At 44.0% G+C, this 19,057-nt stretch overlaps 1 protein-coding gene and 1 long non-coding RNA gene across 2 annotated transcripts in view; one reads left to right on the forward strand and one right to left on the reverse strand.

The window, feature by feature from the left end:
* The window catches only part of LOC139561133 (uncharacterized), a 74,454-nt gene that overhangs the window by 18,770 nt on the left and 36,627 nt on the right, over nucleotides 1-19,057 (forward strand). The window lies entirely within an intron of this gene.
* Nucleotides 6,162-18,339, reverse strand: pcolceb (procollagen C-endopeptidase enhancer b). Its single transcript, XM_071378801.1, has 9 exons — nucleotides 18,126-18,339; nucleotides 14,084-14,192; nucleotides 13,032-13,290; nucleotides 12,663-12,787; nucleotides 10,681-10,817; nucleotides 9,784-10,388; nucleotides 9,565-9,645; nucleotides 6,847-7,017; nucleotides 6,162-6,621 (listed from the first exon to the last, which is right to left on the reverse strand). The coding sequence occupies exons 1-9, from the start codon at nucleotides 18,218-18,220 to the stop codon at nucleotides 6,491-6,493; spliced, it is 1,713 nt and encodes a 570-aa protein (XP_071234902.1). The 5' UTR covers nucleotides 18,221-18,339; the 3' UTR covers nucleotides 6,162-6,490.

Here is a 19,057-nt window from a genome sequence, read left to right on the forward strand (position 1 = left end):
CAAGCCATTTACCAGCAGCAAAAGTTAGCGATCGTAACAAACCAGCAAAAGATATATAATTTTTGACTAACCTTGATAAGCGTCATCAGATGACAGTCCTATAACATCAGGTTATACATACACTTATGTTTTGTTCGAAAATGTGCATATTTAGAGCTGAAATCAGTGGTTATACATTGTGCTAACGTAGCATCTTTTTCCCAGAATGTGCGGATATTTTTATGACACTCAACTGTTCTGACCAAATAACTATTCATAAACGTTACTAAAAAATACATGTTGTATAGGAAATGATAGATACACTAGTTCTTAATGCAATCGCCGTGTTAGAATTCTAAAAATAACTTCATTACGGCATGCAGTTTACGCTATGGCGAGAGCGCGCCCAAAATCTGGGCGCAAACTACTAGTTCACATGTTCGACAGATATATGAAATAGCATCATAAAATGGGTCCTACTTTTGATGATCTTCCATCAGAATGTTGTACAAGGGGTCCTTTGTCGGGAACAATCGTTGTTTGGTTTTAGAATGTCCTCTTCTCCAGTCAATTAGCACGGAAAGCTAGCAAAGTGGCGCGAAGCTCTCCTTCCTGAACAAACGCAGATAAAGCAACACGCCTAACGTCCCGAAAAAATTTCAATAATCTAATAAAACTATATTGAAAAAACATACTTTACGATGATATTGTCACATTTATCAAATAAAATCAAAGCCGGAGATATTAGTCGTCTATAACGACAGCTTTACAGAAGGCAATACCAGGTCCCTTCTCGCGCGTTCCAGAAAACAGGAAATTGGGGTCACGTCATGCCAAGAGCTTTTATTCGACCTCAGATCATGTTATACACTCCATTTCTTCTCTCACTGCCTGTTGACATCTAGTGGAAGGCGTATGAAGTAGTGCATGTATACTAATAAATATCAAGCACATTTATAGGCAGGCCCTAGAACAGAGCATCGATTTCAGATTTTCCACTTCCTGTCAGGAAGTTTGCTGCAAAATGAGTTCTGTTTTACTCACAGATATAATTCAAACGGTTTTAGAAACTAGAGAGTGTTTTCTATCCAATAGTAATAATAATATGCATATTGTACGAGCAAGAATTGAGTACGAGGCCATTTGAAATTGACACCTTTTATCCAGGCTACTCAATACTGCCCCTGCAGCCCAAAGAGGTTAAGCTTTATGCCTTCTATGTGATTCCATTCATTGTACAATGTTAATTAAATATCTGTCTTTGATATAGACAATTCTCAGACCAATTCTTGCTAGTCAACGTCAACTCGTTGCTTAATGCTTGCTTGTATATTTTAAATCAAATCTTGTCACATGCGCCGAATACAACAAGAGTAGACCTTACATTTTAAAGAAAAATAACAACAAAAAATAATAAATAAAGTAACTAATAATTAAAGAGAAGCATTACGAGTCGCATGTGAGGTATTTATAATATCATATATAGCCTACTTTATATACACATGTAAAATATTACTGTCCACTACAATAGCATAATGCTTCTTCTTTGAATAAGCCAAGATGCATTGTCCGGCTGACTCACTCTGAGTCAGATTATATTTATTCAACTGTTTGCAAATGAGTTTGGATCACAGATTTGCAGGTACAGTGTGCCAAGCCGTGCTGTCTTCCATCTGTGTGTGTGTGTGTGTGTCTGTCTCTGTGTGTGTGTGTGTGTGTGTGTGTGTGTGTGTGTGTGTGTGTGTGTGTGTGTGTGTGTGTGTGTGTGTGTGTGTGTGTGTGTGTGTCTGTCTGTCTGTCTGTCTGTCTGTCTGTCTGTCTGTCTGTCTGTCTGTCTGTCTGTCTGTCTGTCTGTCTGTCTGTCTGTCTGTCTGTCTGTCTGTCTGTCTGTCTGTCTGTCTGTCTGTCTGTCTGTCTGTCTGTCTGTCTGTCTGTCTGTCTGTCTGTCTGTCTGTCTGTCTGTCTGTCTGTCTGTCTGTCTGTCTGTCTGTCTGTCTGTCTGTCTGTCTGTCTGTCTGTCTGTCTGTCTGTCTGTCTGTCTGTCTGTCTGTCTGTCTGTCTGTCTGTCTGTCTGTCTGTCTGTCTGTCTGTCTGTCTGTCTGTCTGTCTGTGTTTTCTGCTGTGAGGTGCAGCAGGAGCAGCTGGCCATTACAGGGTTATGTGACACACACAGACACAAAAAACACGCACACACACAGAAATACAGAAATACAGAAATAGAGACAGGTCCAACTGAGGAGAGAGTGATTAAAAACAAATGAGAGGGAAAAAGAGAAAGGTCTCCTATTGCCCATCCATCCCATCTTTTCATTTTGGCAGCAGCCCAAACTCTCTGTGTTCACTCCACCTCCCCCCCAACACTGTCACCTTCCCTTATTTAGCTAGTGTGTCACCGTGACAGAGTGAGAATGATAGTTTGGAAGGAGAGAGAGAGAGGAAGAGAGAAAAAAGGGGTCTGAAAGCAGGAGAGAGAGAAATAGATAGGGAGGAGAGAGAGTAAATTCTCCAATAAACTACCCGATGGCGACACAACCTGAATAGTCTCTGAGCCATGCGTTCCCAAGATTACAGAACTTGTCTTGATCGTGACCACAGGTTAATTGTGTCAAGGCCATTATGTAACTCTTCATTGTACTGTATATGATTGTTCTGATAAATCATTGTCATAGTGTGTCCATTGAGTTTTCGATGTGATATCATGCCATGCCGAACCACAAACAACGACCAGGTGTAGCCATTGCCTTGTATTTCAAATCAAATCAAATTGTATTTGTCACATGCGCAGAATACAATACTTACAAGCCCTTAACCAACAATGCTTTAAGAAAAAAAATGTGTTAAGTAAACAATAGATAAGGGAAAATAGAAAATAGAAAATGAAAGTAACAAATAATTAAACAGCATCAGCAAAATAACAAGCGAGGCTATATACAGGGGGTATCGGTACAGAGTCAATGTGCGAGGGCACCGGTTATTTGAGGTAATATGTACATGTAGCTGGAGTTAAAGTGACCATGCATAGATTATAAACTAAGAGTAGCAGCAGCGTAAAAGAGAGGTCTGGGTAGCCCTTTGATCAACTGTTTAGGAGTCTTATGGCTTGGGGGTAGAAGCTGTTAAGAAGTCTTTTGGACCTCGACTTGGTGCTCTGGTACCGCTTGCCATGCGGTAGCAGAGAGAACAGTCTATGACTAGGGTAGCTGGAGTCTTTGACAATTTTTAGGGCCTTCCTCTGACACCGCCTGGTGTAGAGGTCCTGGATGGCAGGAAGCTTGGCCCCAGTGATGTACTGGGCCGTATGCACTACCCTCTGTAGTGCCTTGTAGTCGGAGGCCCAGCAGTTGCCATACCAGGCAGTTATGCAAGCCACGGCCCTATAACTTGTATAACTTTTTGAGGATCTAAGGACCCATGCCAAATCATTTCAGTCTCCTGAGGGGGAATAGGCTTTGTCGTGCCCTTTTCACGACGGTCTTGATGTGTTTGGACCATGATAGTTTGTTGGTGATGTGGACACCAAGGAACTTGAAGCTCTCAACCTGTTCCACTACAGCCCTGTCGATGAGAATAGGGGCATGCTCGGTCCTCCTTGTCCTGTAGTCCACAATCATCTCCTTTGTCTTGATCACATTGAGGGAGAGATTGTTGTCCTGGCACCAGGTCTCTGACTTCCTCCCTATAGGCTGTCTCATCCTTGTCGATGATCAGGCCTACCACTGTTGTGTCATCGGCAAACTTGATGATGGTGAAGGAGTCGTGCCTGGCCAGGGAGTACAGGAGGGGACTGAGCACGCACCCCTGAGGGGCCCCAGTGTTGAGGAGCAGCGTGCCGCATGTGTTGTTCCTTACCACCTTGGGGCGGACCATCAGGAAGTCCAGGATCCAGTTGCAGAGGGAAGTGTTTAGTCCCAGGGTCCTTAGCTTAGTGATGGGCTTTGAGGGAATTATGGTGTTGAACGCTGAGCTGTAGTCAATGAATAGCATTCTCACATAGGTGTTCCTTTTGTCCAGGTGGGAAAGGGCAATGTGGAGCGCAATAGAGATTGCATCATCTGTGGATCTGTTGGGGCGGTATGCAAATTGGAGTGGGTCTAGGGTTTCTGGGATAATGGGATAATGGTGTTTATGTGAGCCATGACCAGCCTTTCAAACCACTTAATGGCTACAGACGTGAGTGCTACATGTCGGTAGTCATTTAGGCAGGTTAAGTTAGTGTTCTTGGGTACAGGGACTATGGTGGTCTGCTTGAAACATGTTGCTATTACAGACTCAGTCAGGGACAGGTTGAAAATGTCAGTGAAGACACTTGCCAGTTGGTCAGCGCATGCTCGTGGTAATCCATCTGGCCCTGCGGCCTTGTGAATGTTGACCTGTTTAAAGGTCGAGACAGAAGTGATTTAGCTCATCTGGTAGGTTTGTGTCACTGGTCAGCTCATGGCTGTGCTTCCATTTGTAGTCTGTAATAGTTTGCAAGCCCTGCCACATCCGACAAGCATCGGAGCCGGTGTAGTACGATTCAATCTTAGTCCTGTATTGATGCTTTGCCTGTTTGATGGTTCGTTGGAGGGCATAGCAGGATTTCTTATAAGCTTCCAGGTTAGAGTCCCGCTCCTTGAAAGCGGCAGCTCCCTTTAGCTCAGTGCGGATGTTGCCTGTAATCCATGGCTTCTGGTTGGGGTATGTACGTACATGTAACCGATGTGAAATGGCTAGCTAGTTAGCGGGGTGTGCGCTAATAGCATTTCATTCGGTGACGTCACTCGCTCTGAAACCTTGAAGTAGTTGTTTCCCTTGCTCTGCAAGGGCCGTGGCTTTTGTGGAACGATGGGTAACGATGCTTTGTGAGAGGCAGTTGTTGATGTGTGCAGAGGGTCCCTGGTTCGAGCCCAGGTAGGGGCGAGGAGAAGGACGGAAGCTATACTGTTACATACGGTCACTGTGGGGATGACGTCATCGATGCACTTATTGATGAAGCCAGTGACTGATGTGGTGTTCTCCTCAATGCCATCGGAAGAATCTCAGAACATATTCCAGTCTGTGCTAGCAAAACATTCCTGTGTCCTGTAGCTTAGCATCTGCTTCATCTGACCACTTTCTTAATGACCAAATCACTGGTGCTTCCTGCTTTAGTTTTTGCTCGTAAGCAGGAATCAGGAGGACATAGTTATGGTCAGATTTTCCAAATGGAGGCCAAGGGAGAGCTTTGTACGTGTCTCTGTGTGTGGAGTAAATGTGGTCTAGAGTTTTTTTTCCCTCTGGTTGCATACTTAACATGCTAATAGAAATCAGGTAAAACTGATTTGAGTTTTCCTGCATTGAAGTCCCAGGCCACTAGGGGCGCCGCCTCTGGATGAGCGTTTTCCTGTTTTCTTATGGCCGTAAACAGCTCATTGAGTGCGGTCTTAGTGCCAGCATCGGTCTGCGATGGTATATAGACATCTATGAAAAATATAGATGTAAAATCTCTTAGTAAATAGTGTGGTCTACAGCTTATCATGAGATACTTTACCTCAGGCAAGAAAAACCTTGAGACTTCCTTAGATTTCGTGCACCAGCTGTTGTTTACAAATATGCATAGGCCGCCCCCCTTGTCTTACCAGAGGCCACGAAAAAGCTTAAAACCCGCCAACTGTATGTTAATCATGTCATCGTTCAGCCACGACTCAGTGAAACATTAGTTATTACAGTTTTTAATGTCCCGTTGGTATGCGCTCGTAGTTCATCTATTTTATTATCGATTGATTGTAAGTTGGCTAATATGAGCGATGGTTAAGGTAGATTACCCTCTCGGGGACGGATCCTTACAAGGCACCCGAATCGTTGTCCATGATACCTCCGTCTGTTCCTCCTGCGAATGACAGGGATGAGGGCCTTGTCGGGTGTCTGGAGTAAATCCTTCCTGTCCGACTTAATAACGCAAAAAAACATACCCAATAGCACAATCGATTACGGGATCGCAAATCGGCGGCCATCTCCTTCGGCACCATAATATATAAATGTCAAATAAAGGCGTTTGACAAACAATTTCCCATGGCTGTTCTAGCGTGAGACACAATATTTGGCAGAGAAGGTCCATCTATCAAATGGATGGAGGAAGTACCGTTGCTGAAACATGGGCCACGTTTTAGTCGTGTCTTCAGAAAACTACATTTAATGTGACACACAAAAGACCTGAACCTTAGTGATATATATATATTTTTTAATCACAGAAATATCATAATTTACATACAAATACAAAGAAGTATATCTGAGTGTATAAAAAATATAAAATAATTCAACAATATAAAAACATGTAAACTGTATCTAATGGTTAGCACTGTGCCCCTGCCTTTTTGGCAGCCATCATTGGTAGTTTTCACGGAAATATTTTGTAACGACTCCTTTTTATCCGCTTTTTTAGAATGAGTTTACATTTCATATTTAGCATATTTGGACTGCTGTTGTGCAGTTGTTGTTAAGTCGGAGGAATGGCATATTTCCTGCTCAGGGATTGGTGGACTGGGCTGTGAGATCAGCATGGTTGGAGTGCGAGAGTGGCCAGTGCTTTGGTGTGGACTGCCTTGTACAAGAGAGCGAAGCTAGAGGGGTTGAGAAGGCCATGTCCCTCCGTGTCCACCTTGCCCATCAACACGTAGTTCGCTCCTGAAAGAATGAATTAATACATGAATGGATGAATGAATGAACCTATTTATCAGTCAATTAGTCCACCCACCACATAGGCCAGACGGTTATATAAGTATCTTGTGCAGTGGATTAAAATAATCTAATGCTCCTCTCAGTTGTGTGAATTGGTGTGTGTGCTTGTGCATGCTCCTTTATAGGTATGTGTGTTTATGTGGCCAGTGTGTATGTGAGACTTTTACGCACCTTTGCGTAGGCCAGGGCACTTCTTGCAGGTGGAGGTGAGTTTGATGGACTTGGCTGGTCCTGATCGGGTGATGGCCAGGCGACCACTCCTATAGGCCTTGATGAGAGACACGTCCACAGTCACACTGCCCCTGGGGCCTGGGACCAAGGATGTCACCTTCCCCATGATCACTGGTAGGGGAAGGGAGGGTGAAATAGAGAGATGCAGGTTGGGGATGAGGGAAAAAAGGTGACAGGGAGGGGTGGAAAAAATAATTACCAGGATTATTGGTAATTTAGTTACCAGGAGTTACCAGGATTCTAGTTCTATGGTTTGTACATTCTGACTCAATCATCCCACTCCCTTCTCTGGTAATAAGTGATGTGGGGGATGTCCGTTTGTGTAGGCAGAGATAATATATACATGTCAAATAAAGGCTTATGACAAACATTTTCCCATGGCTGTTCTAGTGTGAGTCGCAATATTGAGTGACAGTCTGAGAATGGCGTCAATACACTGAGTATACAGAACACCTGCTCTTTCCGTGACACAGACTGACCAGGTGAACCCAGGTGAAAGCTATGATCCCTTGTTGATGTCACTTGTTAAATCCACTTCAATCAGTGCGGATAAAGGGAAGGAGACAGGTGAAAGAAGGAGTTTAAAAGCCTTGAGACAATTGAGACATGGATTGTTTATGCGTGCCATTCAGAGGGTGAATGGCAAGACAAAATATTTAAATGCCTTTGAACGGATTATGGTAGTAGGTGCCAGGTGCACCGGTTGAGTGTGTCAAAAACTGCAACGCTGCTGGGTTTTTCATGCTCAACAGTTTCCCATGTGTATCAAGAATGGTACACCAACCAAAGGACATCCAGACAATTTGACACAAATATGGGAAGCATTGGAGTCAACATGGGCAAGCATTCCTGTGGAACGCTTTCAACACTTTGAAAAGTCCATGCCCTGGCGAATTGAGGCTGTTCTGAGAGCAAAAAGGGGTGCAACTCAATATTAGGAAGGTGTTCCTAATGTGTTGTACACTCAGTGTAGTGATTTATTTATAGATACAGTACCAGTCAAAAGTTTGGACACACCTATTCATTCAAGTGTTTTTCTTTATTTTGTACTATTTTCTACATTGTAGAATAATAGTGAAGACATCAAAACTATGAAATAACACATATGGAATTATGTAGTAACCAAAAAAGTGTTAAACAAATCAAAATAAATGTTATATTCTAGATTCTTTAAAGGAGCAACCCTTTGCCATGATGACAGCTTTGCACACTCTTGGCATTCTCTCAAACAGTATCATGAGGGATGCTTTTCCTACAGTCTTGAAGGAGTTCCCACATATGCTGAGCACTTTTTGGCTGCTTTTCCTTCACTCTGAGGTCCAACTCATCCCAAACCATCTCAATTGGGTTGAGGTCGGGTGATTGTGGAGGCCAGTTCATCTGATGCAGCACTCCATCACTCTCCTTCTTGGTCAAATAGCCCTTACACAGCCTGGAGGTGTGCTTTGGGTCATTGTCCTGTTTAAAAACAAATGATAGTCCCACTAAGCGCAAACCAGATGGGATGGTGTATCACTGCAGATTGCTGTGGTCGCCATGCTGGTTAAGTGTGCCTTGAAATCGAAATAAATCACTGACAGTGTCACCAGCAAAGCACTCCTACACCATCACACCTCCTCCATGCTTCACAGTGGGAACCACACATGCAGAGATAATCAGTTTCACCTACTCTGCGTCTCACAAAGACACGGCAATTGGATACTAGAAAATCTCAAATTTGGACTCAAATTTCCACCGGTCTAATGTCCATTGCTCGTGTTTCTTGGCCCAAGCAAGTCTCTTCTTTTTATTGTTATTCTTTAGTAGTGGTTTCTTTGCAGCAATCGACCATGAAGGCCTAATTCATGGAATATCTTCAGAACAGTTGATGTTGAGATGTCTGTTACTTGAACTATGTGAAGCATTTATTTGGGCTGCAATCTGAGGTGCAGTTATCTCTAATGAACTTATCCTTTTCAGCAGAGGTAACTCTGGGTCTTCCTTTCCTGTGGCGGTCCTCATGAGAGCCAGTGTCATCATAGAGATGGATGGTTTTTACGACTGCACTTATCATTTCAAAGTTCTTGAAATTTTCTGCATTGACTGACCTTCATGTCTTAAAGTGATGATAGACTGTCGTTTCTCTTTGCTTATTTGAGCTGTTCTTGCCATAATATGGACTTGGTATTTTACCAAAAAGGGGTATCTTCTCTATGCCGCCCCACCTTATCACAGAACAGCTGATTGGCTCAAAAGCATTAGGAAGGAAAAATATTCCACAAATGAACTTTTAACAAGGCACACCTGTTATTGAAATGCATTCCAGGTGACTACCTCATGAAGCTGGTTGAGAGAATGCCAAGAGTGTGCAAAGCTGTCATCAAGGCAAAGGGTTTGAGGAACTTTGAGGAATCCAAATGTAAAATATATGTTTTTGGTTCCTACATGACTGGTACTGTATATATATATGAGAGAGATTATCATTTTCCCACAGCACATTGTTTTTAGCTATTTATAATAATTGTTCTTAGTGCTGTGGCTTCTTCCTATCTGTCTCCCATGCCAACGAACGAGAGAGAGAGAGAGCGATAGAGCGAGCGAGAGAGCAAGATAAATCAGTAGGGAAGACTGAGAGGAGAGGAAAATATAAGGAGCAAGAAGAGAGTATGAGTGTCTCACCGAAATCATTAGGGCAGAAGTTGGATTGTAGTGTTCCTGTCCTCTTACAAGCCTGTTTACACAGCGGGTTCATCGGTAGGGCTGCAAAATACACACACGTGCGCGCACACACACACATACACTGTTATTTCAAAACAAAACGTATGAAAAGTAGCAGCAACAATCACAGTGGCCAGCAGTACACTGTCAGTAGCTCATCAGACTGTGTAACACACTCACGTTTCTTGCTCACTGCAAGTTTCTTAGTCACAGTCTTGGTCCAGCTTTGTCCAGACTTAGCTGTAGCTTTAGGCTTAGTCACTGATTTAGGTGTAGGCTTGGCTCCAGGCTTAGAGACGAGTTTCTTTGTTGGTTTCACTGGTTTGGCCATTGGTTTTGGTGTGGGCTTGGATTTCGCTTTGATGCTAGGTTTAGGGGTTGGCTTAGCCTTGGTACCCTGTTTAGGTGTAGGCCTAGCCCCAGCTTTAGGAATAGGCTTAGCAGGTTTAGGTTTAAGTGTGGGTCTGACTTGAGGCTTGGATGTGGGCTTACGTGGTGTAGGTTTCACTGGTATTCTTACACTAGGTCTGGTGACTGGTTTTAGGCTGGGCTTTGCCCGGATGGCTGACTTGGATTTAGGGGTAGGCCGGGCTGGTTTGGCCAGCTTGAAAATAGGTTTCTGGGTTGTGGAGGCGACCCGAGGCCCGTGGATGGTGTCTCCCCCCGCGGAGGGTGTCCGGGACCCTCGGGGCACGCTGGAGTAGTGGGCCATGAAGCCATTAGATGTCACACTGAGGTCCGACACAAACTGGACCAGGAGCTCATTTCCATTAGTCACTATGGTCCTGCAGGAGAGAAGGGAATGGAGGAGAGGAGGGAGAGAGGGAAGAGGAGGAGGGAGGAGATGGAGCAGAAGACGGGAAAGAGAAATGAGAGAGAGGAGAGGAAGAGGGAAGAGTGAATAGTGAAGGGAAGGAGAGGGGCGAGAGAGTGAAAGGGAAGGGGTAGATTTGGATTAAAAAAAATATATGCTCAGGTAGTGGAAATTTGGCAGCCATCTTAGTTTTCAAAATATAAGTTAACAAGTTAACAACTTTCGATAAACATTTCAATAACATAGTAGGAACATTTTCTGACCCTGGTACCCTGTCACCACAGTACTTCCCAATGCGACGCGAGTCGTCCCTCTCGCCTCCATTGAAGAGTGCCACGTAGTCATAGCGACAGTAACTGTCAGCCTCAATATCCAACTTCTCAAACTTGACCTTGATCACCTAGGAATACATAACAACTCATAATGTCATGTCATTCATAAGATGACAGAAACACAGCACCAAACATACAGTACAGGTTCTCTACCTTAATAGTATTATAAATACCCTGTAACAATTGTTAGTGTTATTACATTAACCATCGTTTTTACATTAACTGTTGCTACATGTTGTTAAGTTACACAACTTACAAGTTGCTCACACCATTCAAACCAATGAGGGTTCGGAACTTTGAAGCCAATTATCTCAAAATCATATTTTGGGAGATAGAACCTTTAACTTCAAAGGTCACAATATGTTCTAGTTATACAATATACAGAACATTCAGAAAGTATTCAGTATTTCTGCAGCATTGAAGGTCCCAAAGAACACAGTGGCCATCATTCTTAAATGGAAGAAGTTTGGAACCACCAAGACTCTTCCTAGAGCTGGCCGTCTGGCCAAACTGAGAAATCGGGGGAGAAGGGACTTGGTCAGGGAGGTGACAAAGAACCCAATGGGAGAACCTTCCAGAAGGACAAGCATCTCTGCAGCACTCCACCAATCAGGCCTTTATGGTAGAGTGGCCAGACGGAAGCCATTCCTCAGTAAAAGGCACACGACAGCTCTCTTGGAGTTTGCCAAAAGGCACCTAAAGGACTCTCAGACCACGAGAAACAAGATTCTCTGGACTGATGAAATAAAGATTGAACTCTGGCCTGAATGCCAAGCATCACGTCTGGAGGACACCTGGCACCATGCCTACAGTGAAGCATGGTGGTGGCAGCATCATGCTGTGGGGATGTTTTTCAACGGCAGGAAGACTAGTCAGGTTCAAGGGAAAGATGATCGGAGCAAAGTACAGAGAGATCATTGATGAAAACCTGCTCCAGAGCGCTCAGGACCTCAGACTTGGGCGAAGGTCAACGCAGGATTGGCTTTGGACAAGTCTTTGAATGTCCTTGAGTGGCCCAGCCAGAGCCCGGACTTGAAACCGATTGAACATCTCTAGAGAGACCTGAAAATAGCTGTGCAGCGACACTTCCCATCCAACCTGACAGACCTTGACAGGATCTGCAGAGAAGAATGGGGGAAACTCCCCAGATACAGGTGTACCAAGTTGTAGCGTGATACCGAAAAAGATTAGAGGCTGTAATCGCTGCCAGCGGTTCTTTAACAAAGTACTGAGTAATAGGTCAGAATACTTATGTAAATGTGATATTTCATTTTTGCTTTGTCATTATGGGGTATTGTGTGTAGATTGATGAGGGAACGTTTAAAAAAAAATCCATTTCAGAATAATGCTGCAACGTAAAAATGTGGTAAAAGTCAAGGGGTCTGAATACTTTCCAAATGCACTGTGTGTGTCACTGTAGTCGCTTCTTGTTATTCATATTTCTTGTACTATAATGTAGAGGGAAGGGAGGTGGTCGGTGCTGACATTTAGAATACAGAGGGGCATTTAGCTGTACGTTCTCTCGCTCTCTCTCTCTCACTCTCTCCCTCCCTCTCTCTCTCTCTGCCTCTCTCTCTCGGTCAATCTTTCGGCACACATGTACACGCCCCTACTCCTTCAATGAAGCCTTTCATTAACACACAGTCACAACACCACCGTCAGGTGGTGCACACACACACACGCAAATCTTAACCCATAACTTGAGGACTTGCATCAAGCTTCCAGAACAGTCTCAGAATGTCAAATAAAGTTATCCAATGAAATATAAAGATAAAACAGGTGTGTGCTGACGCTGTGTTGTGATATGTGGAGGTGTGCTGATGCTGTGTTGTGATATGTGGAGGTGTGCTGACGCTGTGTTGTGATATGTGGAGGTGTATGCTGATGCTGTGTTGTGATTGGTATAGCCTGACGTTGCTGGGCTTCACAGAGATGTGCCAGGAGCAGCTGATGCCTGCTGGGTAATCTGAGTTGGGCCAGTTGGGGGTCTTGACAGAACCCTGAGCCTTCGTCAGCCTCCCCCCACAAAACTGGTTCTCTGAAGAGAGGGAGAAGCAGAGGTAGTGAGAAAGAGAAAGACCATGCAAGTGAAATTCTAATGAAAGCAACAAAAAAAGACACAGTATACAGTTGTGAATGAGGGTTGAGGAGTTGAGAGTGTGAGAGTGAGTGTACGAGCAGCTGTTTGTGTAAATTGCGCCTGAATACACAGTAGAGCCACAGTAAAAGAGAAAGAGAAAGAAATGGAAAGACAAACACAAAGGAATAAAGGGTAACCTCACCATCCATGTGTGGTTTCCCTCCTTGATAGTGAGCCACAAACCCCCGTCCTCCTGTACTACTATCAGAGACCATCTCCAGCATCATGGTGTTGGAGGTAGAGATGAGAGCCCCGGGCCGGAACGTTCCACAGAACCTCCCCAGCTTCTGCACTGTGTGCGAGTGGCCGTTGTACACATCCAGGTAGTCATAGCGACAGGTGGGGTCGGCCTCCAGGTCAAACATACGGAAGGAGAGCATGACGACATGGCCTTCGGGGACCTGGGTATTATGGGATGTAGATGAGGGGGGTAAAAGGTCAGATGTTAAGCCTTAGAGTGTCAAGTGTTTTGGTTATAGCCAATTGGAAATTGGTGTTGGAGGTATTTCTGTGTTTGGTCGGTATTCCTTTGGATATGGTTGAGAGTTGAATATGCTGATTGTAAGTCGCTTTGGCTAAAATTGTCTGCTAAATGACCATACAGTACCATACAGTGTCATGATCCAATCAGGACCATATTAAAGGACACCTTGATGTTACAGTGAGTCACACTCATGATTTGATCACTCATTATCTCACTATTGTCTGACCAGGTCATATAGAGGCATTATAGCTGCGTCATAACTGGATTTATAATATTGAGTGAGCTGTAGTTGTAGTGTCATACAGTGTTGCGATGTACACTGAGTATATAAAACAGTAAGAACACTTGCTATTTCCATGACATAGACTGACCAGGTGAATCCAGGTGAAAGCTATGATCCCCCTATTGATGTCACCTTAAATCCATTTCAATCAGTGTAGATAAATGGGAGGACACTGGTTAAATAATGATTTCTATGCCTTGAGACAATTGAGACATGGATTGTGTGTGTGCCATTCAGAGAAAATATTTAAGAGCCTTTGAACAGGGTATGGTAGTAGGTGCCAGGCGTGTTGGAGAACTGCAACACTGCTGAGATTTTCACACTCAACAGTTTCCCGTATGTAACAGGGGGGGTGCAACTCAATATTAGGAAGGTGTTCCTAATGTTTAGTATTCTCAGTGTATGTTCTGTACTGTTGGTTACTCACAGCGATATACCAAGTGCATTTGCGGTTGGGTTTGTAGTGGCTGGGGAAACCCTCACTGCCCACGAAGCCTGAGTCAGTCACCAAGTGACCTCCGCAGTGGAAGATAGGCCTGAGAGAGTTAGGGAGTGCATGAGAGAGAGAGAAAGAGATGGAGAGAGAGATGAACTGTATTGCCTCTTTTTGTAATCATTGAGAGATGAGTTCAAATTATTTGAACTAATCATGGCATATTTTATACGTTTAGAAAACTGTTTTCAGAAGTCGCAGGAATTTTTCTACCACTACTAGTGGGGGCAGAACCCCTCTCTACCAACATACCAAAACCACAGGCGCACAGTCCGGCTGTGTTCTCCGATCCTGGGAAGGACCGGTGAACTCTCATAGGTCAACTCTCGTGTTTTTATAATGGTAGTTATAAAATGTGGCATAATGTGGCACGTTGTGGCATATTCAAGCATACAAACACGCATACACTCGTGTTCAAGCGATTTCACACCAGAAAATTGTCACCAGGCACAGACTTTACTTTGGAATGGGGACACAGGCAGACACTGGCACTTTGAAAACCTGAAAACAATGAGTACTACACATAGCCTGTTAAATAACATGTTTTAACATGTGTGTGTGCATGTGCACACACACACACACACACACACACACACACACACACACACACACACACACACACACACACACACACACACACACACACACACACACACACACACACACACACACACACACACACACACACACACACACACACACACACACACATAGATCAAAGCGGTGTCCCGCTTTCTACAACTTTACAGCAGCCCTCAGGCTCATTAATTCAGCTTCTGGCTGTATAAAAATCATATAAAAAACATTTAATGGTTATGAACTGTAAGAACATAAAGTTGGAAAAGGTGTCAGGGGGTTGGAATATACTGTGCTGTACACAAAACAATATTCCAGTCAACACTTTTTATCACAACATAGCTAAACTCATAGTTCACCGGCGTCCTGTTGTAGAATGTTTGGTAAGTAGATGTCAACAACATTTAAACTATCTACTAACCCTAACCTTAACCCTTATCCTAACCCTAAACTAAACCTTTACCCTAACGCCTATTCTAAATCAGGGATGGGCAACTGGCCCCCTTTTGTAGGCCTGCGGACCAATGTGGTTGTTCATCAGCAGCATGAGGGCTCCCGAGTGGCGCAGCGGTCTAAGGCACTGCATTTCAGTGCCATAGGCGTCACTACAGACACCCTGGTTTGAATCCAGGCTGTATCACAACCGGCTATGATTGGGAGTCCCATAGGGCTGCGCACAATTGGCCCAGCGTCATCTGGTGTAGGCCGTCATTGTAAATAAGAATTTGCTCTTAACTGACTTGCCTAGTTAAACAAAGGTTAAATAAAAAATCTCAAATAGCCCATGTCAGCAAAATATTTTAGATTAGTAAATTAGCCTAGCGGTACCAGGTATCTAAACTTGCAGTAAGCATGGTCGAATTACTGACCGAGGTGGGGCCCATTGACCATCAGTTATCCATATTTGGTGTATGGATGTGGGTACGCAGACACACGAGCCACTGCGGCCCCTCATGATGAGTTCCGTTTTTTGTGGCCTCCACCCTTAGCAGGCAGTTGCTGATCAACACATTTGTTGATAGTATAACTATCTGTAGATTATCTATATGGGACTATCCAAATAAAGTGTACCAAATGTTTCTCTACCTGACCTGCTTCCTTCACCAACCATGTTCCACAGTCCACAGAAAGGGTTGCTTGTGTTCAAAGTGGTACTGAAAATCACACTGCATGGTCCAAAGTCCTAAACATCTCAAGTGGTTTGGTCCCACCCTTCTAACCTGCCAAGAAAAATAAAACAGTTCAGCAGTATCTGCTTGTCAAACACGCACTAACGGTCCACTGTACAGTCGTGGCCAAACGTTTTGAGAATGACACAAATATTAATTTCCACAAAGTTTGCTGCTTCAGTGTCTTTAGATATTAATTTGTCAGATGTTACAATGAAATACTCAAGTATAATTACAAGCATTTCATAAGTGTCAAAGGCTTTTATTGACAATTACATGAAGTTGATGCAAAGAGTCAATATTTGCAGTGTTGACCCTTCTTTTTCAAGACCTCTGCAATCTGCCCTGGTATGCTGTCAAATAATTTCTGGGACAAATCCTGACTGATGGCAGCCCATTCTTGCATAATCAATGCTTGGAGTTTGTCAGAATTTGTGGGTTTTTGTTTGTCCACCCGCCTCTTGAGGATTGACCACAAGTTCTCAATGGGATTAAGGTTTGGGGAGTTTCCTGGCCATGGACCCAAAATATCAATGTTTTGTTCCCCGAGCCACTTAGTTATCACTTTTGCCTTATGGCAAGGTGCTCTATCATGCTGGAAAAGGCATTGTTTGTCACCAAACTGTTCCTGGATGGTTGGGAGAAGTTGCTCTCGGAGAATGTGTTGGTACCATTCTTTATTCAAGGCTGTGTTCTTAGGCAAAATTGTGAGTGAGCCCACTCCCTTGGCTGAGAAGCAACCCCACACATCAATGGTCTCAGGATGCTTTACTGTTGGCATGACACAGGACTGATGGTAGCGCTCACCTTGTCTTCTCCGGACAAGCTTTTTTCCGGATGCCCCAAACAATCAAAAAGGGGATTCATCATAGAAAATGACTTTACGCCAGTCCTCAGCAGTCCAATTCCTGTACCTTTTGCAGAATATCAGTCTGTCCCTGATGTTTCTCCTGGAGAGAAGTGGCTTCTTTGTTGCCCTTCTTGACACCAGGCCATACTCCAAAAGTCTTCGTCTCACTGTGTGTGCAGATGCACTCACACCTGCCTGCTGCCATTCCTGAGCAAGCTCTGTACTGGTGGTTCCCCGATCCCGCAGCTGAATCAACTTTAGGAGACGGTCCTTGCGCTTGCTGGACTTTCTTGGCCGCCCTGATGCCTTCTTCACAACAATTGAACCGCTCTCCTTGATGTTCTTGATGATCTGATAAATGGTTGATTTAGGGGCAATCTTACTGGCAGCAATATCCTTGCCTGAGAAGCCCTTTTTGTGCAATGCAATGATGACGGCACGTGTTTCCTTGCGGGTAACCATGTTTGACAGAGGAAGAACAATGATTCCAAGCACCACCCTCCTTTTGAAGCTTCCAGTCTGTTATTCGAACTCAATCAGCATGACAGAGTGATCTCCAGCCTTGTACTCGTCAACACTCACCCCTGTGTTAATGAGAGAATCACTGACATGATGTCAGCTGATCCTTTTGGCAGAGCTGAAATGCAGTGGAAATGTTTTTTTGGGGGATTCAGTTCATTTGCATGGCAAAGAGGGACTTTGCAATGAATTGCAATTCATCTGATCACTCTCCATAACATTCTGGAGTATATGCAAATTGCCATCATACAAACTGAGGCAGCAGACTTAAAAATGTGTATTTGTGTCATTCTCAAAACTTTTGGCCATGACTGTACTGTATCTTATGTTGTGGTAATATAGACTGAAGTGGGTAGCTGAAAACTGGCCCTCCTAAATAGCCATCACTTTGAGGAGAGTCAAAGTTCTGATATTAAAGATCCAAATCCCATCTGGGCTGTTGAGGCTGCATCTGAAAGGGCTCCGGTCAAATGTAATGCCCTACATAGGGAATGGTGTGCCATTTTGACTGCAGCCTTAGTGTCGTCCTGACATAGAGCAGAGCCATCTGGTGCTCCACCTCACTTTATGAGACTCATTCAGTGCTCAGTGCTCAGTGCTCACCAGCCTAACCCCTAACCGTCTGCCTGCTATTTCTAAGGAAAGGAGTTGTAGGAAAAACAGAAAAAGACAGGAAAACAGAAAGAGTAATGCACAAACGTACAGAAAAAAGGCAAAACATTTACACATGCACATGTTTTCATATGCTCACACACTGGGTACACATACACACTAAATACACAAACACCGACACACAAAGACACTAACAAACACATTATTTAAACACATACAGGCACGCGAGCACACACCTTTTCTGACTCACCTGGTGAAGTTGGTCGTCTGGCTTTGAGCTTGGGTCCATCCCAGTGTCAGCGACAGGAGGACACACACACTCCACACACACACCCTGCTCTGCATCCTGCTCTGATGTCCACTACGACCAAGAGGGGGAACGGACCATGGAGAGGGAGAGTAGAGGAAGAGAGGAAGGAGGGAGGAACCAGAGACGTGGAGAAATAGAGGGTTGAGAGAGGAGAGATGGAGAAAGGGGAGCGAGAGGGGAGAGAGGGATTCTGGAGGAAGGGGTATGGGGACAGGAAGAAGGAGAAAGAGAGAAGGAGAGTGTCCCAGGTGGGATTCCATGTTTGATTTCGAGGTGTGTCTGTGGTGTGTGCCATGTGACAAGTAAACAAATACCATACATCAGCCAAAACGACATCCAATTAGCTGCACTCCTGTTTGAATAAGGAGCCCTGTGTATGTATTTTGTATTGTGTTTGCTCCGTGTTTTTGGAAAACTGGTACAGTAATGGAATATATGTCAATGTGTGTGTGTGTGTGTGTGTGTGTGTACATAGCATATAATGAATGGCTGCTTCACTACACTGTTGGCTACAAGCACAGCACACTATCCTGAAAAGCAAACTCAAACCACGCACAACATTTCCTTCTACAGAGTGAGAGTCAATGTCATTGAGGATTATTATGGGATATGCTGGTAGAAAACCTGTTTCCATCGGCACTCTGGTCAAAAAGAGAGGGCACAGAATTGTTCATTTTCATGTAGCTAGTCCACAGGGTTAAAACTGGATTCAGTAAAAAAAAAAATGGATCTGTTGATATGAAAATAGATTGGCTTGAAATTCCTAAATATATATAGTATGCCTATCATGTGCACCCTTTGTGTAGGAACTTGACTCTGAACAGGCTTTGGAATAGAAAGCCCTGTTATTAGAACCCATTGTGAGAAACACT

This window comes from Salvelinus alpinus, chromosome 31, assembly GCF_045679555.1.
Source record: "Salvelinus alpinus chromosome 31, SLU_Salpinus.1, whole genome shotgun sequence".
NCBI lineage: Eukaryota > Metazoa > Chordata > Actinopteri > Salmoniformes > Salmonidae > Salvelinus > Salvelinus alpinus.

Coding starts and splice junctions, on each gene's coding strand:
- pcolceb (XM_071378801.1), bottom strand. CDS start 18,220: ATGCAGAGCAGGGTGTGTGTGTGGAGTGTGTGTGTCCTCCTGTCGCTG. Junction 10,389..10,680: donor TGTGGTGACAGGGTACCAGG/GTCAGAAAATGT, acceptor TCTCTCCTGCAG/GACCATAGTGACTAATGGAA. Junction 7,018..9,564: donor CTTCTGCCCTAATGATTTCG/GTGAGACACTCA, acceptor TTCCCCTACCAG/TGATCATGGGGAAGGTGACA.